General features: G+C 43.5%; 2 protein-coding genes across 11 annotated transcripts in view; one reads left to right on the forward strand and one right to left on the reverse strand.

Annotated features, from left to right (window-relative positions):
• Positions 1-10,351, forward strand: part of TMEM255A (transmembrane protein 255A) — a 74,253-nt gene extending 63,902 nt beyond the window's left edge. For 4 of the 5 annotated variants that reach the window (XM_039488280.1, XM_039488278.1, XM_039488277.1 and 1 more), the window contains 2 exons: positions 1,335-1,478; positions 6,501-10,351. In XM_039488280.1, the coding sequence (XP_039344214.1) occupies positions 1,335-1,478; positions 6,501-6,659 (303 nt within the window). In that variant the 3' untranslated portion in view covers positions 6,660-10,351. The remainder of the gene's footprint in view (positions 1-1,334; positions 1,479-6,500) is intronic. The other variant, XM_039488279.1, reaches the window with a different exon arrangement.
• Positions 1-27,748, reverse strand: part of ZBTB33 (zinc finger and BTB domain containing 33) — a 34,374-nt gene that overhangs the window by 1,159 nt on the left and 5,467 nt on the right. The window contains exons 1-3 of one of the 6 annotated variants that reach the window (XR_005584628.1): positions 20,365-20,407; positions 15,663-15,710; positions 6,445-6,645 (exon numbers count right to left, since the gene is read on the reverse strand). Coding sequence is in view for 5 of the 6 variants with exons in the window: in XM_039488264.1 (XP_039344198.1) it covers positions 13,657-15,710 (2,054 nt within the window). In the remaining variant the exon portion in view is untranslated. Of the gene's footprint in view, positions 1-6,444; positions 6,646-10,890; positions 15,711-15,920; positions 15,979-16,894; positions 17,036-20,364; positions 20,484-20,772; positions 20,862-27,748 lie in introns of those variants that run through there. The other 5 variants (XM_039488266.1, XM_039488265.1, XM_039488268.1 and 2 more) reach the window with 5 other exon arrangements.

A 27,748-nucleotide genomic window follows, 5' to 3' on the forward strand; every position in this document is an offset into this window, starting at 1 on the left:
AAGCCTGCCTTAGTACTCCCACTGCACCACTGACTGGGAGCCACCCGAGGTAAGCCCACGCCCCAACCCCGTGCTCCAATCCCATCTCAGCCCTGAGACCCCCCCAAACCCAGAGCCTCTTCCTGCACCCCAAACCACTCATCCCTGGACCCAACCCAGAGCCTCTGCTCCAGCCCGGAGCCCCTTCCACACCCCAAACCCCTCATCCCCAGCTCCGTTGGGTCGCAGGCATCAACAATTTTCTTCAACTGGGTTGCCAGAAAAAAAGTTTGAAAACCACTATGCTATGGCTTACACAGGGTCATATAGTCAATGCTGCCTGGTTACTCTTTGAACAACCACCACCATTTCTATTAAATAGAAGGAGAGTTGAATAGTCGCAGAAGCAAATTCATATCTTTTCTGTCCTCTGTGGCTCATTTGGCATGATACTAAGTGAAAAGGATGGGACAGAGTTTGATGATAAGGTAAGATGATGTATTCCTCTTATAGAATTAGTAACATGCTCTTTATCCAATGTGCCTGATTTCAGAAGAATAGATTGTCCTACCCTCTCTTCAAAATCCATCAAAATCGTCCCAACCAAAATATGAACAAATACACCTCTACCGCAATATAACACTGTCCTCAGGAGCCAAAAAATCTTACTGCATTGTAGGTGAAACCGCGTTATATCGAACTTGATTTGATCTGCTGGAGTGCACAGCCCCGCCCGCCCCGGAGCGCTGCTTTACCATGTTATATCCAAATTCACGTTATATCGGGTGGCGTTATAACGGGGTAGAGATGTATTGACAAAATATGAGGGACATGCCAAGTCACTGGTAAAGATTTGCCTCCTGGTCATGCATAGCTAAGTAGTATTGTCTCCTAAGCTCAGTCCAAACCAAATGGACTGTAAAGTATGCAAAGAGAGAAATACAGAACCATCTCTGAATTCTGCTGGAAGGAAGAGTTGTAATGTCCAATGCATTTTAGTGCACTGGTGCAAACAAGAGATCAGCCTACTAGACTAACCAGTTTTTAAAACAGTTTCCTTCTCCCATTCGTGAAGCCATTCTGAAAGTCCACTTCATTTAAGTACTAGTGTGGGATGGGCTTCGGCCAGTTTGTTCTGTTCATTCTTAAAGGAAACACTGAATAACTAAAGAATGAATTGACTTCAGAGCAATCAGACTGATTTACAAGTTGTTAATTCACCAGAACTTGACTCTGAAATCAGTCACCGTTCCTTTAAATCACTTCTGCAGTCATGCAGGTGTCAGTTATCTGGGAGTGTGGGACAGGTGCAGGTTAACCTTTGTGTCAGACTGTGTGTGTCTTTGTCTCAACAGACTCCCTCCCTTCCTACACTGAACTGTACAGTTGAAAACACACATCCCTCAGTGTCCTATTACTCAAGGCCACAGGTGACTTCTTACAACACTTACTACCACAGCACTCCTCATCTGCCACCATACTCAGCGTATGACTTCCAGGTATGGCACAACGGACAGTAGTGTTAACTAGATAAGAATACCCTAGCCTTGGGACCATGAAGGTCTCTCCTCCGCAGAGGTCTACCTCCAGGGGGCGCTAGAACTTCCCAGCAAACCTGCTCCTTGTCTTTGAGCAGTGGTTCTCAAATTTTTATACTGGTGACCCCTTTCACATTGCAAGCCTCTGAGTACGACCCCCCTTTATAAATGAAAAACACTTTTTTATATATTTAACACCATTATAAATGCTGGAGGCAAAGCGGGGTTTGGGGTGGAGACTGACAGCTCGCGACCCCCCGTTTGAGAACCCGTTCTCGAGCCCTGTATTGAAGTCTCACAGGGTACGACTGCTGCTCGAGGAGCCGTACCCAAGCTAGCTTTCATCTGGCTCCACAAGTAATTACCCAGAGTTCCAGGGGGGGCTTGTACAGCCCATGCTCAAGTGCATGCTGCCGCAGCTTCACTAAATTAAAGCTAGCTCCAGTATGGCTGTGTGAGCTGCCACCTCACCCAGTGATTTCAGTACAGATGTACCTTCAGGCAGTATAGCCGAGCCTCCGCTGCAGGGAAATGTAACAAATTGTGCCTCTTTCAACCCTACTGCCACCCAAGGATCTCTTGATGCCCACGGGCAGAGGGCACAGGAGCACCCAGAGGTACAGAGATCCCCTGGGTCTGGTATCTACATTCTAGTCTGCCAAAGAATATCACGTAAGGTCTCTAGTGAAAGCCTGCCACGCAAGTAATCAGAATCATTGCAAGATGTATGTACAGAAAATATGTGAAGACTTTTGTATATATACTACAAAATATGTTCTTTATGTCTGTGAGTTAAGGCGGGTCACCAGAAGTGGTCTATGTACTCCTGTCAGGCAGGGGGGAAGAGTCACTTATCTCAGTGTCATGGCTGGTCATGTTATAAAAAAGAATAAAATAATGGAGATATACCAATCTCCTAGAACTGGAAGGGACCTGAAGGGTCATTGAGTCCAGCCCCTGCCTTCACTAGCAGGACCAAGTACTGATTTTGCCCCAGATCCCTAAGTGGCCCCCTCAAGGATTGAGCTCACAACCCTGGGTTTAGCAGGCCAATGCTCAAACCACTGAGCTATCCCTCCCTCCATGTTTAAATTGAGTATTGCATAGTTCATAGTGGGCGACCATTGACTGTCTGAGGAACATGCTAATCATTAGTATGTGGAGGCAGATGAACCTCTAGTGATTCCTTCAGGCTGTATGGAAAAGCCTGAAGGAAGACACATGTGCCACGTGCTAAGGGTCACGCTGAGAGGTCCCTCAGAATAGGTTGTATAAGAACTTCATAATATGATCCTGCATGGTCCTCTACATCCCTTCCCTATGGCCGAAGTACCCTCTGGGAGGTGTGCCAGGACTCGGAACATTTGTGCTGTTGGGTTTATCAAGCGGAGCCTTATTTATGATTAGTATTTTGGTGGCTTCAGGCTTCAAACCTTCAAGCAGGTTTGATCATATGAGAAGGGATCTCAGCTAAACTAGTTTAAAACACTGGGAAAAGGACTTGGGTGTAAACTGTTTTGTAGGAGATAGGGCAATGTCTAGTAAGTGAAATTTAGGCTCTAGCCTTTGAGTTTGTTTTATGTGTAACCATTTGTTTCTAATATTCTTATTTGCCATCCCTTGAATCTGTTCTTTGATGATAAACTTAGTCTTGTTTCACTACCTATCTACTTGCTGTGTGTTAAGAGGAGTGGTGATCCTGAGCTGGCTCTTGCGAGGTGGTGTGAACTGTTCCTTGCGGAGTAGTGAGCCTGAGAGTTCTGCGATTGGACCAGGGCTGAAGCATGCCAGAGGGATGCTCAGAGGATTCAGAGCTTGGAGTGTGCCTATTGCTAACCTGTAGAGAGAGAGCGAGGCCTGTGGTGGCCTGGAAGGCAATGCTATTGCTGCCCGAGACTGGTGGTTTCAGAGAGCTGATCCGCAGCAGGCACAGATAAGACTTCCTCATGCTAAGGCCAGGTGGTAGTGAGGGGCCTCCCAATGCTGGGTACCCGTGAGAAGTGTCACATGTGCCACGTGCTAAGGGCCAAGCCGAGAGGTCCCTCAGAATAGGTTGTATAAGAACTTCATAATATGATCCTGCATGGTCCTCTACATCCCTTCCCTATGGCCGAAGTATCCTCTGGGAGGTGTGCCAGGACTCGGAGCATTTGTGCTGTTGGGTTTAACAAGTGGATCCTTACTTATGATTAGTATTTTGGTGGCTTTTTTTGATAATTTAAGAAAGAAGCTGCAATGTACGTTTCAAACCTTCCCCTGTCCTCAGCCTTCTCTGAGGTTCTGTAGCCCCTCTGATGCTGTCAGGTAACACAGACATCAGGAAGATTTTGTTAAGTATTCCTAGGCTCAGGATTTTTAAGGCGTGTCATACACACATTCTGTACCAATTTCGCTAGATCAGTGCCACCCCCAGACTGTGGACTTACACCGCTATGAAAGGGCTACCTCAGGATAGCCGATTCCTATACATTTACCAAACTGAACTATACTGACAAGAACCTTTCTAAGGCGCTGTACTGATGAATGTGCTATTCCTAAACTGGGACAGTTTAATGGGTACAAAACCTGTGTGCAGACCAAAGGGAACGTTTTCACAAACACTGGAGTCCCATTTTCAGAAGTGACTTGGACACCAAGGAGACTCGGTCCCATTGATTTTCAATGAGACTTGAGCTCCTAAGTCACTAAGGGCCTTGGAAATTGTTCCCTCAGACTGATCCAGTTTCCTATCATCTCTTTCTAGGCCCTGCATAACTTTGCCTCTCCCTACTTACCCATCTCTGTCTCTCAGTCCCCTTCTCCCCTGGTGGCAGCCTCAGTGCCCCATTTGTCTGCATGTTCCATGAAATGTCTCTGCACTTTCTTCCACACAGCTCCCTCTGCGTGGAATGTGAGGCCACTCCCTTCTCCTCGTTAAATCCCTCCCGAAGGACTGCACGTCTTCTGCTACAAGGAGCTAGCCAATTAACTCTTCTGCACAGTCACTCTATCACTTTGATCAGAAAACAAAGAAGCCAACATTTCTAATAGAGCCTGGAATAGAAAACCCAGGTCTCCTGACTCCGTCTCCTTCCCTAACCACTGGCAAACTCTCTCCAACTTTGTGCATGTGTCATCAGCGTGGCTGAGCTGAGTCTTTGTTAGTTTTTAGGCACACAAACTTTTAGGGGTTGGGTTGAGATTGTTTCATGCCAGGTGTGAGCCTAGACAGGCTTCTTGTGGTCTATGACAGTCCAATCACTTGAAACAGCCATTTGCAATGGCAGTGTCAGCAGACCGTTGCCTCTCATCCCATTGTAACATGCCCAGCATAAATGTAGCAGGCAGGGAACTGTCAGCCTCTGCATGAAAATAGCACTCTGCTAGTCATTCACCTAGTGTGTTGGGAAGGGTGGGGGGCAGGGAATGATCAGCTGGGAAAGGCTCATTCCTACAGTGCTTTGACTTCTGCAGGTAGCAAGCCACCTTTGGCGCTGAAAAGAAAATGCAGATGAGTAGGTTGTTTCATCTCAGCAGCGGCCCATTCCGCCTATTGTTCCTTTTAGACAAGGAGGAATCAAAAGTGCAGCCCTTTCAGTGACCTGCTTCATTAATAAAATCCGACTGCTGGCTGGAGCCAAAATAAGCCAGGCCTACTCCACAGCTGCAACAAAGCCGGCTCTCCTCAAAGGCTCATGGCTGTTGCTAGGCAGCAACACATGGGTGCTTTGTAATGTTTAAAACCCAAGGTTGTGTTCTCTAGCCAATACCACAGCAGCACCCGCCGCAGCTAAGTCACCCCAGATTTCATGCCTCAGAGTTTTGGGGGATTCAAACGGCTGAAACTTGGCAGGGAGGAGGGGCTTGGCCCTAACTGAGAGGTGAGGGAAAGCCGTTTTGCCACCTAAAAGCGTAATCAAAACCAGAAGCCTTTGGTTTCGGAGCCTTTTTTTGTGGACTCCCACAATCTGCTCCACAGGGCTCCAAGCCTGCCTTTAACGCGTGGCACAATATTTACACAATAAGCTGTAACAGATCTGTAATAGGGAAGTGAGGTGTGTGACCTCCACTATAATTTTTTTTTTTAATTAAAGCAATTTTCACACAGGTAATCTGCCCCAAAAGGCTAAACCCCATCTTCACACCCTATTGCTGTTTACACTTGAGTCCCACAAAGCTATAAATGCTCTTCTCTGAGACACAATCAGTACACATGTGCGCATAGTATCTGCCTTTGCAGCACAATGCAAAGATTTTGTCCTCACCCTAAGTCACTCTTGGCTCTCAGATTACTGCAAGGTACCAAGTAACTTCATCAGTATACGAGGTGCTTTCCAGGCTGCCCCAAAACATTCACGGTATAAAAGATAAACCAAAAAAAGAAGAGCGGTCCAAGCGGTAATTTGTTATAACCTGGCATATAATACAATTGTATGGTGCTCTGTTCGTTAAAACGTCTAGATTATCCCCACTCCTTCACAACCTCGCCATTATCGACCGGCCATGACCAGTTTCTTACAGATATCGCAGTAGAAGTGGGTCTTTGGGATCGCTCCGACTGCACAGAGGGGAGCACCCAGAGCAGCCCAGGAAATGGTGGTCATGGATGAAAGCGTAGGGAATCTTGTGGGAGAAATGAATGAATGAAGTGTTGTGTCTCATCCCCTCTTCCTAACTCCTTTGTTTGACCTGTTTCTAGACAGATGGCTACATGTTAACAATTTTCTAACAGTTTTAACAATCTTACCTTGCCAATGGTTACTCATCTGCTTAACTTGACTTCGGTGGGGCTATTAATTTGAATAAAGTTAAGCATGTGTATAATACGTGTTTGCAGGATCAAGGTGTAAAACATTAGGAACATCATACTGATTGATACAAACGTTTATTTTTTTTTAAACTGGCCAGTGTCCCTTTCAGTGTAGGAGATTAAGAAATGCTTATTTACCTTGTATTCTTTTCAAGCTTGCTATTGACAAAAGTATCTGTCTCTCTTCTGCGCAGCATTCCAGTGTGTTTCCAGCCTCCACTCCTTCTGGTCTTTCAGATGACCCCCAGTCAATGTCACCATCTCCAAGCTACATGTGGTCCTCCAATGCTCCTCCTCGCTATTCCCCACCATATTTTCCTCCTTTTGAAAAGCCACCACCTTATACACCATAGAGAAAAAATGTGCTGTTGAAATAATTGTGAACATTTTGTATTTATATTTTATTGGGGTGGGAGAGAACATTACAGAAGACAATATAAAATACTGGATTCTGTTCATTCTTGCAAGACTTATGTAGGGGTTTAACAACTGTGTATAGAGCAAGGATTATTTCACTGATGCTTACTAGTGTCAGTGACTAGCGGGTGACCTAAATTCAGGCCTCTGTTTTACAATATGATTCACAGTAGTCCTTGATTTTTAAGAGGTGCTACCTGGTCAGAGTATTGATCGCAGTCTGCCAGGCTTCATCTTGAGCTGAGCAGTCACCTGGATAAATATGGAGTGGGGTTAGCCAGAACCAGGAGTTGCCCCAGCCTACTCTTTTGCTCTAAAGGTGAGGGTGCTTGCAAATCAGCTCTGATGTTAATTTTGTTTGGCCTTTCGCTTCCTACTGGCAGGACATTGCTGGGCTGTGGAATGTAGTTCACATCTTTATTGCTTACAGTCTACATCCTTATCAAAGGAGAATCCAAAGAAGAGCATGAGTTTCTTAAAACATAATACAAACTGATGGGAAAATAATTCTATAGGATATGATGTCCTGTAGCAGTCCAACAACTGGAATAGCGCCTGCTGAAAGAGAGAACTGCACTAGCCAGGCTGGCTTGTTTCAGGATGCATCATAAGGTAGGAGGTATAATATCGAACAGAGTATTGTTAGTTCTGGTATGTATAAATATAAAAGTCACAGTTTGGGTGGTTGTGTATCAGCAATTGGATTGTAGATATCTCCTAAATAGAAAGATGCAGTTTTCTGTGTTCTGCTAAGCAAAAGCATCCAACACTGTCCACAAGTCATTTCAGCAAAACCATGTGTTTTCCTTCTTTTGGTTGGGAAATTTGTATGGATTGTTTTGAGTCAGCACCCTGTATAAGAACTTTTTTAGTGGCTGTATTACAGGCTGCATGTAATGAATTTCCACTATTTGTTCTCAAGATGTAAGTCTCTTGTGGATAAAATTCAACACCACGTAACCGATAGCCTAGGACAAAGTTGATAAGAATTTGCTGTTATTGTTGTGTCTTTCTTTTAATCTTCAAATGATAGTTGTGCTGATCTAGATTTCATGCAAGTTTTGCATGCATCTTGCATAACAAAAAAGATCAACTTTATTAAGTGGCACAATGCTCCTTTAAAGTGTGGTTCTTGCCCAAGAAGTGATTTCATTTGGCTACTTTCTGTTCAGAACCACTCACTCTGAGCATTCCATCTGTTTACTTTGGGGATAAAAATAAGGTATCTGCTTTTTACTTGTTATACCGAAAAGGCTGGATTCTATTTCAGCTCCTGAACCTAAAGAAGTGTAAACTGTAAGGCTGCACCCATCTACAGCTGTGTCACCTCAATCCAGACAAAATGTAATGGAGAGCAAAATTTGGCTTGTAGAGTTTTATGCTGTTATGTGAGCCACAACGAAAACAGTTGGACTTCAGATTGCAGCATCTTTCTACTTGCAACCTAACCACATGTGAGATAGTGTCAGAAAGGAAGATACATGTGGGACCCACAATGTCACTTCCAGAGTACAACCACACTTTAACGTGCTGCTTTTAATCCTGTACATTTGCAAAGCATTTAGGCAGTTTTTTAGACTCATAATTTCCCAGTCGGATACAAGTCCATCTAGTCTCAAACTAAGAGAATAAATTGTTCAACCAGAAGCAAATGTAGAACTTCTCTCTGGACAATGAAATATTTCTTCTTAGAAAATGGTGGGAGGAGGAGAAATACATGCAAGATACCCACTGGATTTAAAGCAGTACTGTATGCAGAAAACGTTCCAGTAGACTCCCCCCCGCCATTATATATGGTTTAAAATACAGCTCCTGTAAGTTTGAGCACCAGAAATAAATTAGCACACTAATACCCCTTCTGTTCTAAATTAACCTCACAGCTGTTCAACTCAATCACATCTTTAAAAGAGACTTTGCATGCACATAAAAAAAAAAGTGACAGCACCCATGGTACTACTCCCTGTGAGAAATATATTGCATACATTTTTTTAAAATAGTATTTTACTTCTAGAGCTTTGAAATAAAAGTTACAGTCCTAACCACACCTGGAAAATAGTATACCATTTGTGCCTATCTCTATTAAATAGGGCTACAAGGCATAGGGGATATTGCGGGTCAGAACTAAGGTGCATTGCACAGTCATGAGGGGAGAAAAATAATGCAGTGCCATAAAAAGGTCTTTGGAAGCAAGTGTATTGTTAGTACCTTTGGCCTGACAGAAGCAGAAAACCTAAGAAATTGTCAATGCTCTTTTTTCCAAACCTTTGAGCTTTTTATTATTATATGCTGGTATATTTAAGCAAAAGCTGCATTAAATTAAATATAAAAGGACAACTCAACATTAACATTAAAAGCATTATTGGGATTTTCTGTTCAACTAGCTGTTTTCCTTCTGCTTCAACAACAGTATAAATACTGAACATAAATGCAATGTTATGCACTGTATCCATAATGTCTTATGAGAATGTAAAAATTATGACACGTATGTATCTTTTATTACTTCACAACAGTAAAATAAAACTGTGACTTTTTTAAAATGTTTACAAAGTTGCAGTTTACATTTTAGCAGCTTTTCTGAGTATTAGAGTTGCAACCATTACACTGAAATTCCTTGTATGTAACTAGGAACTACAGAAAAAGCCAAGACAGCATTTGCTATTTTAGGGTCCAGAACTGCCAACCTTACTGGGCATGGTGCTTACTACCCTTGGTACTCCCAGTTAAGTCACTGAGCCCTGGTTTTGTAAATTGTGTTGAAAGAACAAATGTATCCTATGCATTTTATAGTTGCGGTAACTACAATTCTGCAGTCCTTATTCACATGAGTAGTTCCATTGATTTCAGGGGGGTTACACTTATAAGTGCTACCCAGTATGCGCAAGGTTCTGTAGTCTGCTACACACAGAGAAATTCTGCTGAAGAACATTAAAATGGAAGGCTTTATTTAAATCAGAGGTGAATAATGTAATCAGTACAGTATCCCACTCACTTATTTTTATTATTAAATTCAATAGATTATGCTGGGCTTGATCCTGCACCACTCATGTCAGTGGGAGTTTTGCTGTTGACCCCAGCAGAAGAAAGTCCAATCCCTACATGAATGAGATGTTTGACTAATGTTCCTGATATTTTCTCCCCAAACTGTTTTTGACAAGTTTCTGAGTAGCTGTTTTTCTTGTCAAATCCTTTCCCCACATCAGTTTTACTACGCTGATTAGCACTTACTCATGCAAATAGTCCCATTGAGTTTATAGGGTCTACTCCAGTAAGTATTACTTATTAAGGGTTGCAGAATTAGACCCCATTTCAATAATAATTTCTCAACCAAAGTATCAATTATCTCAAGAACTTCAGATGGAAAAATTCCAAATCATAACCAATTAGAGATTAATTTATTTGCAGCTTCATTAAATATGAAGTCGCTGCACCATGAGTTAACTGAAATACATCAGCTGAATAAGACAACAAGAAGTTGAAGTTTCTAGACCAGTGCAACCCAATTGGAAGTCAAGCAGAACACATACTGGCTCAAAATGCTTTTAGACTGTGCAGTTTACAATATGCACCGTTGTTCAACTAATTCAGCTTAATAAAAGAAACCTCTAAATTGCACAAATTTTGTTGAGACTTCACTGCTACCTTAAAAAGTCCTACAGGAGACAATTATCAACATTAACTCATCTAAAGCTGTGTTTCTCAACCTTTTTGATCCCAGGAATTGGTTTGCTCCCTTCCTAAATTGTCAGGGAGACCTCAGGGGCGGGCACTGGTCCACAAATCGGTCGCTGAGAAACACAAAGTGTCTCAGAAAAGTGGATTGCCCTTGAAAAGAAACATTCTGCACATCTCTAGAATTAAAACTTTTTATTTTTGCCATAGAAAGCTAAGAACTAATATCAATTATCGGTTAATGAAAAGTAGAACACAACTTTAAAAACTATGTTAAGGAAAAGACTGTACAAGTATATACATTACAGTATTGGTAAAAATGAACAATGTTTCACACAGAACAGTTGATAGGTAACAGCTGTAGAACCCAATGTTCAATGTATACAGTTGTCAGCTTTTGCATCTTTGTATAAGCTGCATGCCTTAACAGTACAAAATAAATAAGCAACCTCTCAATTTTGTTATCTCTGTATTTGTTTGTTTATATATTGGAATGCTGTGGTATAAATTCCCATAGGAGCCACACAGTGAGGACTCTTCGCCATCATTATTACATTCTGTAGCAGATCAAAGTTAACTTTTATATTTGTAAAATTATGTTTAGGTTTGCTACGGGATCTCTGCTGAATGTTGTAATAATATTTATATAAATGCATGTTCAGATTCAATTAGTGTAAATCCAATTTTTTTTCCAGAGCCAATTTCTTAATATTTATAAAATGTTTTGGATTAAGTCAAACCGGAAGGTAATGATAAAGATTTAAAAAAACAAAAACAAAACCCACCCTAAGTACAATAGCCAGAAATCTAAATATAAAAAAACTATTGACCCATAAAGAGTTTAAAAGAAGGGGTCTAACATGTTTCCAATCCAATAAATACTGGAAGTGAAGTTTAAAAAACGTTTATTTTACATGACCTCTGGACTTTGGCTATTGAAGCTCACTTCCAAGGAAAATAGAAAACTGAGACACACATGCAGGCCCGAGTCTTCTGGCAAAACTACACCTTTTGAACCACTAATTTTCCAGTTTTTTTTTCTTCTAAAGAGACACCTTAGTAGGCACAGTTTAACTTAAGGTTTAAACCTTATCAGCAGCAAATATTGATAGCCATTATTACTGGATACATATTTTGCAAGGCAAGCTTAATTCCAGATGCGTCATACTAGGTTAATTTAGAATATACCCTCAATGTTTTTCATGACATGAGGCCATGAAGTTTTTATCTAGTACACAGTTAAGTAAGTCAGTACAACCTGTGCTATTATAGGCAATCAATATTTATTTCTTTAAAAGGATTGTGTGTAACTGCTGAAATGCCATCAATGAAACTCAAACAACATTCAACCTATCACATTTTAAAATATTCCCCTGATGCCCAAAGACCAATTTTTATAAACATCTACACAAAATCAACCTATTTTATGATTCTGACAATGCACATAGTTTTGAATTAAATCCTAGTTCCTAATTTTAAAAGGGTAAATTTACAATATAAAAACATTTATACATATTGTATTCTTAGCCTATAAAACAGAAGTGCTGCATACTATACCTAGTAGCTAAACAAATTCTCTTTTCCTCTTCCCATTATTACAAATACTGATTTCTGGTACCCGTTAATTATAGCTTTAATTATATTCGAACCATTTACCTTGAAATAGAACTTTATATTTCTGGAAATTTAAGATTGAAGGTCATAAGTTGAAGAAATGTTGGTCTGAACATCAAATAAATGTTTTTCTTAAAACATGAATATGAGAAGAAAAATCCTAAACTGTGATTTAGGTAAGAGATTTAATGAAAGGTTACTGATAACTAACACTATGCACAACAATTCTTTTCAGTCATCTACAAACCTCTGTTTAATTTTCATCTTACCATTTACAAAAATTCAACAAGTTACTAAATCAGAAATGCTAGACTATGTGACTGTGCCGATAGTACTGAAAGTAAACTAGCATTTCTTGTTCTAGTTGAACTTTTACTAAACTATTTTCCAAGTGCCTAAATATGTACCAATTGCATGGGAAAGGAGGGATATTATTAAAACTGAAAATGAATATTGATATGCCTATGCCATGGAACCTATATAAACACATTTAAAAAAAAAAACTTGATTATTGATTTAGTCCTGAAAGCAACTCTTCCCATTGGGAAAAGTTTTCAGTACTTCATTAAAAATCTAGCTAAACAGGCCTGTAAAATCTGTAGTAGTCTCAGCTACAGAGCTGAGGCATCATTTACATTACTTCTCGGTTTCAGGAAGCATATTCTGCAGTCTTCTGATAGGAAAAGTATTATAAAAATGTTTTAAATTTCTGATCAAAGCCTTTTGCCATAATGAACAAAACAGGAAAGCAGCAACTCATTCTAAATCAGCATACTCTTTAATAATAATAAGGTCTGACATTATTCCTCAGGATTTTAAAAACATGCTGCAAAACTTGATCTTTCTCTTCAATGTTTTTTTTCAATCAATATCATAGTTTGATATTTTTTCCCCATTGCAAAAAAGAATAAAATATAATGGTCCAGCCACTGAATACTCTGCTTACCATATTGACACATATAAATAAATCTTGTTCAGTTTAACCCAAACTGAATTTTTCTTATCAGTATGAACATTTTCACAACGAATTGGTTCATTTTGACCAGAAAAACAAAACTAAGATGCTGGTTCAAAAATACACTGCTCCAAACTAATGGATCAGTTAGTTTGGACCCTTGCAGTAATACACTATTCAGAGTTAATGTATGAGCAGTGGGATTTTTTAAAATTATGCCATATCCAAGGGGCTATGCTGAACATCTTATTATGGTGTTGGGGTTAACATCTAAAGAGAATTCAGCATTAAAGTGCTAACATGAAAGAAAAAGTTTATGTAATAAATGTTTCAAGGTACAGGAAATACCCCAATTATTTTAGAAAAACAAATGTTTCAAAATTATTTCAGGAAACTGTACCTTGTCAAGCTATAACTTTCCTTTTTTTTTTTTTTAAATGAAAATTAATGAACTAGAAAAAACACTGACAGCTCCTTGGAAATATCTTATTCTGTATTCAAGTAAACTTTCAGATGAATTGCTACTACAAGTGACTTGCAGCTACAAATAATCCATCTAAATACTACCCTTTGATGACTTGGTAGAACAAGTAAACTTGTTTTCATTTAACAATTTGTTTTACAATATTTGTAGCAGTTCATTTGAAACAGTTGCACCTTTTCTATACTGAAGCTTTTTCAGCACTTAAAGCATTTCAGTAAGACTCTGGTATTACAAACTCAAATTCAGTACTACCCTCTGATAGATTTTGTTTAAACATTGATTCACTTCCCTGCTGAATGAAAATATCATCCCAAGTCATTGGCTTGGTTGGAGGATTTGAGGTTGTTCCTTCAGCATCATCTTTTCCTGCACCAACACGATAAACAAGTCCATCCTCATTTATTACAGGTATACTGCTTGAACGATCAGTAATATATGCATATTGTCTGATCTGTAAAGACCTGCAAGGATGCAAACGATAAAGCTTGGTATCTCCAGAAGGGTCTTGACTATGAACTGATCTTATATGTGAAGCCATAACCTGATAATTGATGAAAGATTTCCCACATGTCAAGCATTGGTACCTTCGCTCACCAGTGTGGTGAATTTCATGTTTTGTACGGTATTCTGCAAGAGGGAAAACTTTCTCACAGTATCGACATGGATACTTCTTCTCCCAGGAATGAACGTTAAAGTGTCTCCGCAAACTTGTCAGACATACATAGGATCTCTTGCATACAATACAAATGTAGTAGACCCTTCCATCCACTATGAGCTCATAGTGATCATCATGTTTTAGCTTCATGCGTTTTCTGTTTGCAGGATCATCACCAGATGTTCTAGGCATCTCATCAAGTTTGACTTCTCCTTCATCTGGATCATCTTTTACAGGAATTACTATGTCATATGTATCTTCACCAATATTTGCATAAACCTTACAACCTGTTGACAAGCCTTCTATTTCAGTAGCTGTATCTAAAGTTATGATCTTTTGACCTTCCATCACATGTTTTGATGCGACACCCGCAGAAGAATCCTTGTTGCTTCCAGTAAGAACGTCTGAGATTTTTATTTTAAACTCTCCAGGTTTGGAAGATGTTTCCTGTGGAAAAGTAACAACCTGTTTTTTCTGTACGCCTGATCCTTCAAATGCCGCTACTTTGGGGGGAGAAGATTGCTGAACCAAAGAGCTGCTACTGACTGAACCTGGACTAGATGAGCTAATGATATCATCATCTTCCACATCCTCTTCCTCCTCCTCTTCTTCCTCCTCATCAACAGCATTTGTTTCCATTTCAGCTAAAGACTCATTATTAGATGGCTGTTGGTTCTCCCCAAGCAAATTAACTGTAGGAGACACGTGTTGTTGATGTGAGGAACTGACACTTAGTGATGAATTAAGTTGAGACTGATTTAGCAAAATGATGTTGGGAGTCAAATGCTTTGGAGCTGAAGAGTCAAGTGATTCAGCACTAGTTTGTGTTTGGTTTGGACTTGGTTGGTTGGCAGAGGAAGTGAGTTTTTGAGTTGCTGCAATACTAGTTAGAGGGGGAGATCCACCAGTGCTACAGGACGTTTGGTCAGAAACCACAGCAGGATTTGGGCAAGGCTGGCTCTGTGCCACTGCACTGGTCTCTGGAGAACGCTCTTTTGCAGGCACAATTTCAGAGCAAAAGATGACATCATCATCATCGTCTGAATCACTCACTGTAATTTTTGTAGTTTCATATTCTTCACCATGTAAGGAAAATGATTCTGTTATAACAGGCATCCCACCGATTACATGTTGACTCACATGTTTTGTTGGGGATATTTGTGTTTCAAGACTCTCTTGATCTGAGCTAGAAGGTAAAGTTTCTGAAGTACCATCCTGGATGCCACCAGATAGGCTTTTTACTTGTGACAGAGGTACACCCAGTTCTGCTATAAATTTTACTCCTAGTAATTGCCCTGATTTAATCAACTCATCAAGTAAGTCTGATCGAACTCGATTTATTTTTGAGCTATATATATAGTTGAGTATTTCTGCAAAAATCTCTGCTCTTATAAAGCTCAGTTCCACCACTTGCCCAGCAACTGAGAAAAGCTGGTGAAAATATGTGCTAGAAGCAGAAAGAACATTTCTGTGGGCTCGAAATTTCCGGTCCTCCACGATGACAGTAACATCACAAAAAAGTCCATGGTCACGTTGTTCATTCAAAGACTGGAGTAGCATACCAGAGTACTGGGTGTCTGTTGCAGAAATCAGTTTTTTTCCCTCCATTCCTTCAGAAAGAAAAGTAAAAGGAACCATGTTAGTTTACAGAATTGATAACATTTTCAGCTGCAGTACAGAATCCTCACATTCAGAATTTTTTGTTTCCCCCCCGTTCCAAACTAAGTCTTATTTCTGAGGCCTTGTCTACACTTAAAATGTAGACCAGCATAGCTATGTCAGTCAAAGGTATGAAAAAACCCACACCCCGACGAATATACCTATGTTGACGAAACCCCAGTGTAGGCACAGCTAACGTCATCTGGGGAGGTGGTGTTCCTACAGTGACAGAAAAACTCTGTCAGAGTATGCTGCCACTACACTAGAGGGCTAGCTACTCTATGTGCCAGTATAGGTTTAACAGTGTAGACAAAGTCTGATTCCCACTGATAAACGGTCCATATACTGTATTGTTTGTAAGTTTAATGATTTCTGCTACTTGTTCCCCATAGCTGTAAATATATCCAAAGGTCTGTGTTCAATAAAATGAGAGACTCAACTGAGTAATAACCAACAAAGTGTTAGCTGGAGACACCATTAACTTAAGGTCAAAGTCAGATCAATATCATCAAGATTTAGGTTCTGCAAAGCTAAAGTTTAAAAAAAATAAAAATAGAAATATTAAAAAAAACTAAAAAAAAGTTTCTCATGTAAATATAAGCAACCATGCAAAATTGTCCTGAGTTAATTACAAGCCCAGCTAACAAAATTATGCATGTGCTCTTTACCACAGTGACTGATGCTAATGAAAAAGAGATGGATATTTTACTCCTTGTCCAAAAAATCAAAAACCAAAAAACTTACTTGCCCCTTGTGAGCAGAAATTTGCAAGGCTACCCTAGGTTTGCAACCCAGGTACTGCAGCATTATGCTAATGAAGGAGAGCCAGAAAGTGAAAACAACAGGTCTATTTTCATCTCCCAATACAATATTTCAGAACAATGCAAAACCATCAGTACAGTGAAAAGGAAAGAAGATTTTTTAAATGATTTTATAAATTAAAAACACAGTTGGCAAGGAAACAAATTTAATATCAATTTTTACCCTGACAGGTCCCTTTACATAGAGAGAATGTCATTTCAGAAGTGGGTTGGTAGCAACAGATAAAATATTAGATATTAATTACAAACATCAAACTACTTAAAATGGGAGGTGACCAACTGTTTATCACTATAAAATGTTGATAATTACTGACCCAATGTTAAGTAAATTTCATGTTCCTTCTTCACTGTAGGTCACTTTGCAGCCAATTACATAGTCATTTCTTTTTCAAAAGAATTAGCACAAAAATAAGTACTGTAACTTTAGAATGCTGCTACTTTGGAGAAGAAAATGTAAATGTCAAACAACTTTACTTCAAAGTTACTAAATATAACTTGGCTTTCCAAAAATTAGTTGGCTTGCAAGTAATATTGGAGCATTATCAGGACTATCATTATGACATCTTGCTTTTATTGCAAAAAGAAATAGGAACTTTTTGGTTTTAAAACAATACTAACTAAATATCAATTATTTCCCTTTATGGAGTCAAGCAATTTCAAAAGAACACAAAAGATACTAACCCTTAAAAATGGGTAAACTCTGAGCACTGTGCCAACAATCTCAGCCTCTTAATTGTGGGAATTCAAACACTTGTGTTTTAAATAAAAATCTCTCCATGTCAATGGAGAGAAAGGTTCAGTTGCCTCCTGCCTGCTCAGAGTGCAATTTAAGCAATACAAACAGAAAGAATCAAATACACTGTGGTTTGTCTGTCTAGATAGCTACTGAGGATCTGCAACAAGAATTAGTCCTGGGGAAGAACCAACGGCTGTAACACAACCATTTTGAAAGAGGAGTGGAGAGGGGGAAAAACCCAGTAGGGAACAAACATGGGGGATTAGACTATGTATCAACTGAAAACCCCTTTTCAATAGTCCCATCAAGAAATATTAACAATGCCTTGCCAATAAGTCTTTATAATATAAAATATTTTTAAAATGCAGGTGATGCAAGTATCATGGAGGAGAGGAAAACTTCAAGGTTAAGGAGCAGATGATTAGTAGGGAAACAGCTTGCTAGACCTCCACATGCAGGAGTGTGGATGTTTGATTGCATTGTTGTGCCTTCCAGAAGTGGCAGCATGGGAGGACAGGACATAGGAGATAAGTAGAGAAACTCTCAGATGATAGGGTACTGCAGGTGTGTACGCAAAGAGGGAGTGCGGAGGTTGCAGGCAGCAGCATGAAAAGGGCGAGGACAACAATGCATGGTAATGGTGGCAGAGGAAGTGGGGGGGGGGGGGAGCTGCATGGGAGGGAGTGGGGATTGTTGTGCCTGGAAGCAATATGGGGAGATAAAAAGGCACCTCAAACTAGCAGATTAGGGAGCCAAGTGCTTTAGCAGGGGAGGTGGGAAGACACACCTCTGAGAATATTAACTAGAAGATTAAACAGGGTGGGACTTTTGTTTCTTATAGCAAGAAGGGTGGGAATGCTGTGTATAGTATTAACTAGTTGAGGATTAAGGGGGATCTGTATTTATACAGGAACTGTAGAGGGGAGGTAAGGCAGAGCATATAAGGAGAGCTGCACTGTTGTCATGTTTCAAAGGGGAAGTGTGTGCACTTTAATTACAGAAGACTAGAAGGCTGAGCTTGGGGAACTGTGGGTGCCATACTGTCAGACTAAGTATAGGGCTGGATACAGGAGAGCTGCTAGGATTCAAGGAGATTGAGAGTATGAGGATTGTGGCTTCATTAGTGGGGCAATATGAGGATGTATTCCCCACCACCACTGTTCCAATACGCAACCCCATTTCTGACTTCAATATTAAGCCTTAAGTAAGAGAGTTGGGGGTTAGATATTGGAGGCTGGATATCACAGGTATAGGGAGTATGTGGGGGAGCCGGTAACTGAGGGAGCTGTGCATGGGCTGTTTATATAAGGCTGTGAGGCTGGAGGCCAGATATTGGGAGGAGAGTATTGGCGGCTGGAAGTTTGGGTAGTAGGGACTAGACATGGGGTATGTATGGGGCTGGGTAGGGAAGGGACACTGAGGCGAGCTATTGGGGGGGCTGGGTAGGAAGTGTATAGGGGCTGCTGGGGGCACAGTGGTGTACAGGGGGGTATTGAGGGGCTGGTAAGGGGCATGAGGTGGGATTTAGGTGGGACACAGAGCACTGGATAGGAATGGGGAGGTGGGTTCTAGGTGGAGGGCTGGGACATGTGAGGCTGGGTAAGAACAGTAAGGTGGGATATGGGAGAGGGCAGACAGATGGGCTTTAAGTGGGGGAAGAGTGAGGACAGGAAGGTGGGATCTAGATGAGGCCTGGGGAGCTGCAGATTGGGGGAGGGCAGGGAGGTGGGATCTATGCAGGGCATGGGGGGCTGGAGCAGGCACATGAGGCTAGGTAAGAGCGATGAGGGGGGATCTGTGGGAGGGCAGGGAGGTGGGATCTAGGGAGGTATGGGGGGCTGGGTAATGGCAGTGAGGTGGGATCCGTGGGGGGCTGGGGTAGGCACATGAGGCTGGGTAAGAGTGGTGAGGGGGGAATCCGTGAAGGGCTGGGTGAGAGTGGTGAGGTGGGATCTGTGGGACACGGGGGGATGTGTGAGGCTGGGTGAGGGGAATCTGTGGGGACAGGGGAGGGCAGGGGTGGGAGATCTAGGTGGGCATGGGGGGCTGTGTAAGAGCAGTGAGGGGATCTTTAGGGGCAGGCACGTGGGATGTTGGGAACAGCAGTGAGGTGGGATCTGTGGGGTACTGGGGGACGTGAGACTGGGGGAGGGAAATCTGTGGAGGACGGGGGAATCTAGGCGGGCATGGGGGGCTGAGTAAGAGCGGTGGGGGGGCTGGGGCAGGAACATGGTGGGTTGGGTATGAGCAGTGAGGGGGGGACCTGGGAGGACTGGGGCAGGCACATGGGAGGTTGGGAAGAGCGGAGAGGAGGGATCTGCGGGGGTGCTGGGGGACATGTGAGACTGGGGAGGGGGAGATCTTGAGGGGCTGTGTAAGAGCAGTGAGGGGGCATCAGGAGGGCTGGGGCAGGCACGTGGGAGGTTGGGTAAGAGCAGTGAGGGAGGATCTGGGGGCTGGGGTACGCACATGGGGGCTGAGAAAAGCGGTGAGGGGGATCTGGGGGCACTGGGGACACGTGAGGTTGGGGAGGGGATCTGGGAGGCGTGGGGGCTGGTAAGAGCGGTGAGGGGATCTGGGAGGGGCAGGGGTCGGCACGTGGGGACCGGGGGAGAGCGGTGAGGGGATCTGTGGGCTGGGGCAGGGGTGGGATCTAGGCGGGCGTGGGGGCTGGGAAGCGCGGCGAGGGGATCTGCGGGGGCACTGGGGACAAGTGAGGCTGGGGCAGGGGATCTGGGGGCAGGGTGGGATCTAGGCGCGTGGGGGCTGGGAAGCGCGGTGAGGGGATCTGCGGGGGCAGGGGTGGGTGGAAGCTGCGGGGGGCGGCGCTGGCTGCTCCCCGCCGCGCCAAGGAGCAGCGAGGCCCGGGCCGGCCGAGTGGGGGGGCGCGAGCCGGCGCCGGGGGGAGGGGCAGACTCTGCCCACACAAAGCGGGGAGCCGCCGCCCCTTCCTGGTTCCTGCGAGGGGAGCGGAGCCGCCGCCGGGGAGAGGGGCCCCCCCGGGGGCCGGCGGGCCCAGGCCGCGGCGTGGGGGAGGGTCCCAGGTACCTGCGCTCCGAGAGCCGCGCTCCTTCCGCCAGCAGACAACGGGCACCAGCTCGCCAGCAGCCGCGGCCCCGCCCGCCGCCGCCGCGCCACGCGGCCGCCAGGGGGCGCTGTCCCGCCGCCGCCACCGCCACCGCCGCGCTCCCTGCCCGCCCAGCGCGCGCTCGGCCCCCTTCGGAGCCCGCCCCGAGCGCCCTCGGGCCTGCTCGGCTGCTCCCGGAGCGCCCTCAGCCCCGCGCCTCGGGCCGGGCCGGGCCGGGCCGGGGGTACAGGCGGGCAGCGGGCCTTGACCCGCCCGGCCTGGCTGGGCCCTGGCGCGAGCGGCTCGCAGGAGTGAACCACCGGGACTTTTTCGGGGGCGGGTAGTTGCCGCTGTAAGACAAAGCCCCTGGTATCGGGACGTGTGCTCACCCCACTGCCCGGCCTGGGGAGGGCGGCCGCTGGCTCTCCGCGGTACCCCTACCAGGGGGCCAGGGATGGGGCTTCTGCCTCAGGTAACCACAGCCCCATCAGGGAGAGGGTGAGCACCTGGGCCTTAGGTTAAGGGCCTGCCCTTCATTTCACTGATTGGTCCCTGAGGGGTGACCCTCCGGTTGCCAACCCTCCAGGATTGGCATGGCGCCTCCAAGAATTAACGATTAATCTTTCATTAAAGAGTGTTGTGTGATGAAATCTCCAGGAAAACATCCAACCAAAATTAGGCAACCTAGTGATCCACCTGCCCATTATTTTACAGGACGTCCCTTGACCATCTAAAACCTAAAATTGAAGCCTCTGATAATTACGTTGTGTACTTGAGGGCGGTAGAAATGTACGTTTGAGAGACAAATACATGATAGTCTAATGGAAATGATGTTTCCTTAAAATGTCACTTAAAATAAAGCAGTCTCTCATTTTTTCATGTGGTTTTCCCTTATTTCCAGCCAGCAAAGGCACTTACCCTAATCAATAATATCCAGTCTAGTCTTCCCGGCTCTGCTGAGCCATAAGGGTTCAAAGGGAAATCATTCTAAGTTAGTATCAGTAGGGCTACGGGAAACTTTTCAACTCAAACTTCTTTTGGAGAAAAATGCAAATTTGGTGACAGACGAACATATAGTGGTTTTTTTTTTTCTGGTTGGAAAAAAAACCAAAATCTAAATGTTTTGTTTTGACATTTTTAAGATGAAATGTTTCAATTATTTTTCTTTCAAAATGATTTTTTGTTTTGAAATTTCCTCTAAATTTTTTTTTTAAAGTTAAATGCACGGAATCAAAATGAAATGTTTTATTTGACCCACATTTTCTTTTTACTGAAAATAAAAAAAATGGTTTGTTTGACCCCAAATGAATTTTTTTTATTTTTCAGAATTGCACATGAAAAAAAATCTATTTTCCCAGCTCTAATTATGAGCACTCATCACTTTATTTGAAGAAGTGTGTAAGGATCTTTAACAAAGGCATTCTCTACTGAAAATGTTAGTCACCTAAATAGGTTTATCAACAAATGAAGGAATTTTAAACAATCTGATAAAAATCCATTCCCCTCTTAGCTCAACTTTCACTTTGTAATCTCTTCTGACATCACCATTACTAACTCCTCAATCATCACAGTCTTTCATCTTAGAACCTGCTAAAGTAAAAACAAGCTGATTTTCTTTTTAAACAATTTCGGGTCTTTATACATCATAAAGAAGCAAAAGGGGGAATAGCCTGTGTTTTTCCTTTGCAGGCCATCGTCAAATGGAAAGGCTAGGGCATCTGGAGATGTCTTCTTGCAATGAAGAAACATTTTGACTTGGCTGAACAGAGCGATGGATGGGACCAAGTGATGAGATTCACCATTGCCCTGCACTTTGTGTGGTCACTTACACCAGCCCAAAGTGGGTGTAAAAATTCCACATACCGGGGAGTCGCATCATACGCACATTTAACTTACGTGAATTCAACTACACGCGTGCAATGAGCGTATGCCCCGGAGTGAGCGTGAGATGGGAGACGTGAATCTGCTGGTCCCTCAGTCGGTCTCAGTTCCTGCGTGCCTCTCATAGTGTGAGCACCTCACCATGCTGAGTGTGATTCTAGTGTTTAAAGATACATATTTTTCGTACAACATGGCCCCTAAACACAAGCCAACTACTTCATCTCATGCTCAACTGAAGAAACAGCGGTCTGTTCCAATGCTGGAGGAAAAACTGGCTGTGTTGGACGTATTAAGAGATGGTATGTCAGTCTCCAACGTGGCATGTAAATATGGCCACAACGAATCTAGCATCCGTACCATCAAGATCTGAGAGAAATTCATCAAGCCGTGGCATCAAGTGCTCCAATAACTGCTAAGGTGATGAGCCAGGTGCGTGATAAGACTTTAGTGAAGACTGAAAAGGCATTAAACTTATGCTGGAAGACATGAACCATAAATATGTGTCTATCAATGGCAACACGTTGTGAGAAAAGGCTTTTAGTCTCTATGCGCTGTTCAAACCTCCCGCCGAAGAGGGACAGCCTTCTGATGAGAAGCAATTCAAAGCCAGCCAAGGTCGGCTTAACAGTTTTAGGAACTGCTTCAGCCTCAAAAACGTGCAGACTACTGGTGAAGCTGCATCTGCTGATGAAGAGGCAGCAAAAGCCTACCCCGAACAATTAAAGAAAATCATAGAAGAAAAGGGCTATCTTCTGGAACAAGTTTTTAATGCTGACAAGACTGGGCTCTTCTGGAAAAAAATGCCCAACTGCACTTACATTTCAAAATCAGAAAGACAAGCCCCTGGCTTCAAAGCAGCTAAAGCCTGTGTGACTGTGTTGTTTTGTGGCAATGCAGCTGGGCATTTAATAAAGCCAGGCTTGCTCTACAGGGCTGCAAATCCCCATGCCCTAAAAGGCAAGAACAAAAATCTCCTGCCTGTGTTCTGGCAATCAAATAAAAAGACTTGGGTGACAGCAGTATTATTTCTGGATTGGTTCCACAAGTGTTTCATTCTGGAGGTCAAGCAGTACCTCGAAGAGAAAGGACTTGACTTTAAAGTGTTGCTGATCATAGACAATGCTCCTAGCCACCCTGAGGCAGTCCGGTTTGCATAACGATGTTGAAGTCGTCTTTCTCCCCCCCCAATACCACCTCCATCCTCTCGACCAAGGTGTGATTTCCTGTTTCAAGGCCACATACACGAAGCTTACGTTCTCACAATACGTAGCGCTATGGATGCTGATCCCAATCTTAATGTTAGGGAGCAGGGGTAGGCAACCTATGGCACAGGTGCCGAAGGCAGCACGGAAGCTGATTTTCAGTGGCACTCACACTGCCCGGGTCCTGGCCACCGGTCCGGGGGGCTCTGCATTTTAATTTAATTTTAAATGAAGCTTCCTAAACATTTTTAAAACCTTATTTACTTTACATACAACAATAGTTTACTTATATATTTTAGACTTATAGAAAGAGACCTTCTAAAAACATTAAAATGTATTACTGGCAGGCAAAACCTTAGAGTGAATAAATGAAGACTCGGCACACCACTTCTGAAAGGTTGCCAACCCCTGTTATGGAGTATTGGAAGTCCTTCAACATTGCCGATTGCATCACTTATATTAAACAGGCAATGGATGCAATCAAGCCTGAAACAGTCAATGCACGTTGGTGAAACCTATGGAAAGAATGTGTGAATGATTTTAAGGGTCTCCTGACCATTGACAAAGAAGTGAAACGCATTGTTCAGGTGGCCAGGCAAGTGGGTGGTGATGGCTTCGTTGACATCCTTGAGGAAGAAATTGAAGAATTGAGAGCCACAGAGAAACATTGACTAACAAAGAGAGGAACTGATAAAATCATCTATAGAAGATGAAGATGATGACGACGAACAGGAAGAGCCAGCAAATTGGAATCTTCATAAATTTGCTGACGTGTTCCAAGCAGCGAAACACTTGAATGATTTAACTCCTGAATACGAGCCCTCTATGGAACGAAGCCTCAAAATCACACATAGTATTACGGACGATTTGAGACTATATCAAGAAATGTTTGAGCATCTCAAGAGACAACAGCAACAGTTGCTGATCACAATGTTTTCAAGAAAAAACAACCAGCAAAAGATGAGCCTGGCCCATTGTCGCCTGGATCGACATCAAGCCCTGACAACCCCCACCCCCAATAGTGTCATCGTCGTCGTAGACTAGCAAGAATATCCAGGATGAATGGTGAGTGGTTAGGTTTACTGTTTTCCTTTTTTATTCTTTCATTCTTCCATCTCTCGTTCTCTCTTTTATGTAATTAAAAATACAGTACTGTAAAATTATATTTTGCATATGTACTCTATTATATACTGTACATTACTATATACATTTATACATATTACTGTACAGGGTTGTATACTGTACACAAAACCATGTATACTGTACTTTATGGGCAATTTAAGGGATTTTCAAGGATAATTTTGACTATACGCCATTTTCGCCTTACGCGCTGACTTTTGAACCTAACCCCCGCGTAAGATGCGACTCCACTGTACCTGCTTTGCAATGTGGGAATGACCACAAGAGATGCAGTGCAATGGTTAATTGGGTGTTTTCAATTTACATTATTTAGGAACTATAACTTATAACATCCTGTGAAGAATCAGTGATTTTGTGGTGAGCTAATCCTGCTAGAGGCTTGAACTAACACTTTAAAACCTCAGATAGTGATGAGCCACAGTGTTAAAACACTGAAGACGCGAGAAGTAATTCTTCCATTCTACTCCGTACTGATAAGGCCTCAGCTGGAGTATTGTGTGCAGGCCTGGGTGCCACGTTTCAGGAAAGATACGGACAAATTGCAGAAAGTCCAGAGGAAAGTAACAAAAATGATTAAAGGTTTACAAAACATGACCTATGAGGAAAGACTGAAAAAAATGAGTTTGTTTAGTCTGGAGAAGAGAAGACTGAGGGGGATATAACAGTTTTCAAATACATGAAAGATTCTTCCAAGGAGGAGGGTGAAAAATTGTTCTTAACCTCTGAGGATAGGAAAAGAAGCAATGGACTTAAATTGCAGCAAGGGAGGTTTAGGTTGGACTTTAGAAAAAACTTCTTAATTGTCAGGGCAGTTAAGCACTGGAACAAGTTGCCAAGGGAGGTTGTGGAATCTCTGTCATTGGAGGTTTTTAAGAACACGTTAGACAAACACCTGTCAGGGATGGTCTAGCTGTTACTTAGTCCTGCCTTGAGTGCAGGGGACTGGATCTATTGAGGTCCCTTCCAGTCCTACACTTCTATGCATTCTTCTGCATCCTGGAAACCCTGCTGGAGTTGGCAAGCATACTCCTAACACAAAAACTAGGCAAGGGGAGTTGTTAATACTTTCAGGCAGAAACCAAGCCCCAAAGATTTCAGGAAATGCTAAGCATGTTCAAACAGAGTGAAAATGGAAACTATTAGATTCTAACCACTTCCCCAACAAATTATTGTCTCTAATCTTCCTGTGTAAGCCTGCTGAGAAATTGCTCATAGGCCAGCTACAGCAGTAGCTTATCTCCCACAGCTTCTCAGTTACTGTCCTGATTGCAGACCAGAGATGTTACTGTTTGCACTGATCCAATGGCTATGGACCCATACCAGTAGCGGGTCAAATCTTGTAAGGTCCTGAGTGACAGCAAAATACAAAACTGTATGTAGTACAGAGGTGGGTGCGGTAAAAGGCCTAACAGCAAGTCTGGTTGTGTCTGACGAGGCCCTTCCTGACGGCTAGACCTATGCTGTAAGTTCTGCAGAGACCCAGCCTAGAGCAAGCTGGGTTGAGTTGTGCCTCTCTCTTTTAGGAAGAGCCTGTTTAGTCTCTCTCTGGTTTGGGGTTCTTGTCTGTTATCATTCTGAATACTAAGCAATAAAGTAAAGTGTTACCTTGCAGCAAGAGTATTTTATGTTTGTATCTAATTTCTCTTTGTATGTCATAACCATAGCACTAAGCACCCTCACGCCCTATGGCTATTATTTATTTTTATTATTTGCAATACAGTAGCACCTAGAAGCCAGATGTTGTACAAACTCAGCTACTTTCAGCTCATCTTAAGATTTGACCTATTGGTAGCTATACGAGTGGCCTTCAATACTGTTATGAGGTGCCACTGCTTCATCTCTGGCATCTAGCAGGTGTAGAGGGAGTTGTGCTAACGTGCCTTTCCATTCAGACCCTCAAGAATTGTGATGGGCAGCTCATCAACCAGAGGATCCCCACCCATAAAGTCATGCAGAGCTCACTGGTGTCACCTCTTTTGCACAACTTATATAAGACTACTGGGGGAGACCAGGGCCGCCGGGGGGGGGGGGCAAGAGGGGCAATTTGCCCCAGGCCCCGAGCCCCACAGGGGCCCCCACGAGAGTTTTTCGGGGCCCCTGGAGTGGGGTCCCTCACTCGCTCCGGGGGGCCCGGAAAACTCTTGCAGGGCCCGGGCGCAGGAGCTTCTTCGTTCCCGGTCTTCGCCGGCGGGGGGTCCTTCCGCTCCGGGGCGGAAGGACCCCCCGCTGGCGAATTACCGCCGAAGACGGAGCGGGACCCGCCGCCGAAGTTCAGCTCGGTCTTCAGCGGTAATTCGGTGGCGGGGGGCCCTTCCGTTCCGGGACCCGCCGCCGAAGTGCCCCGAAGACCCGCGGCGGGGACCCCGCGCCGCCGAATTACCGCCGAAGACCGGGCTGCACTTCGGCGGCGGGTCCCGCTTCGGCGGTAATTCGGCGGCGGGGGGGTCCCCGCCGCGGGTCTTCGTGGCACTTCGGCGGTGGGTCCCGGAACGGAAGGGCCCCCTACCGCCGAAGACCCCGGGCCCCCGGAATCCTCTGGGCGTCCCTGGGGGAGACTGTAAGCTGCTATGGGCATCGACATGCTGACAAAACCCTTACTAAACTGTCTCTGCTGTTTTAGTGGCTAAAAGGGATAAAGAGAACTGGATAAATATTAGCTGTCTTGAGCTGAATCCAGGAAAGATGAAGCTGATGAGGGGGATCAGGAGAAGCATTTTGAGGATCCCGGAGGAACTATGATTTTGCCATTGTTACAGGATGCTTGCCCTCCAGTTAAGTGAGGCACAACCTCAGAGTCCCTCTGGACTCAACATTGTTCAGAGACATCCAGAAAGAAATAGGGGCTAACTATGTTTTATCCATCTTCAGTTGGCCAAGAGGCTGTGTCTTTTCCTCTCAGATGTGAATTTTGCCACAAAGATCCTGTCTTTTATTGTTATTTAAAGACTGAAAAATGCAATATAAAATCAAATATTGTTCTATGAAATTCACAGTGAGCCAAGGTAGACATTGGCATACATAACTGCAGCTCCACTGCTGCATGCACCAGTGGTAAATTGGATCCTGCCCGGCAGGTGAAACTGTCTTGAATACGTGTGTTGATAGTCCCTATGTTTGTTTATCTGATGACACAGTGTTCTGT

Source organism: Mauremys reevesii, linkage group 9, assembly GCF_016161935.1.
Source record: "Mauremys reevesii isolate NIE-2019 linkage group 9, ASM1616193v1, whole genome shotgun sequence".
NCBI classification, from domain to species: domain Eukaryota; kingdom Metazoa; phylum Chordata; order Testudines; family Geoemydidae; genus Mauremys; species Mauremys reevesii.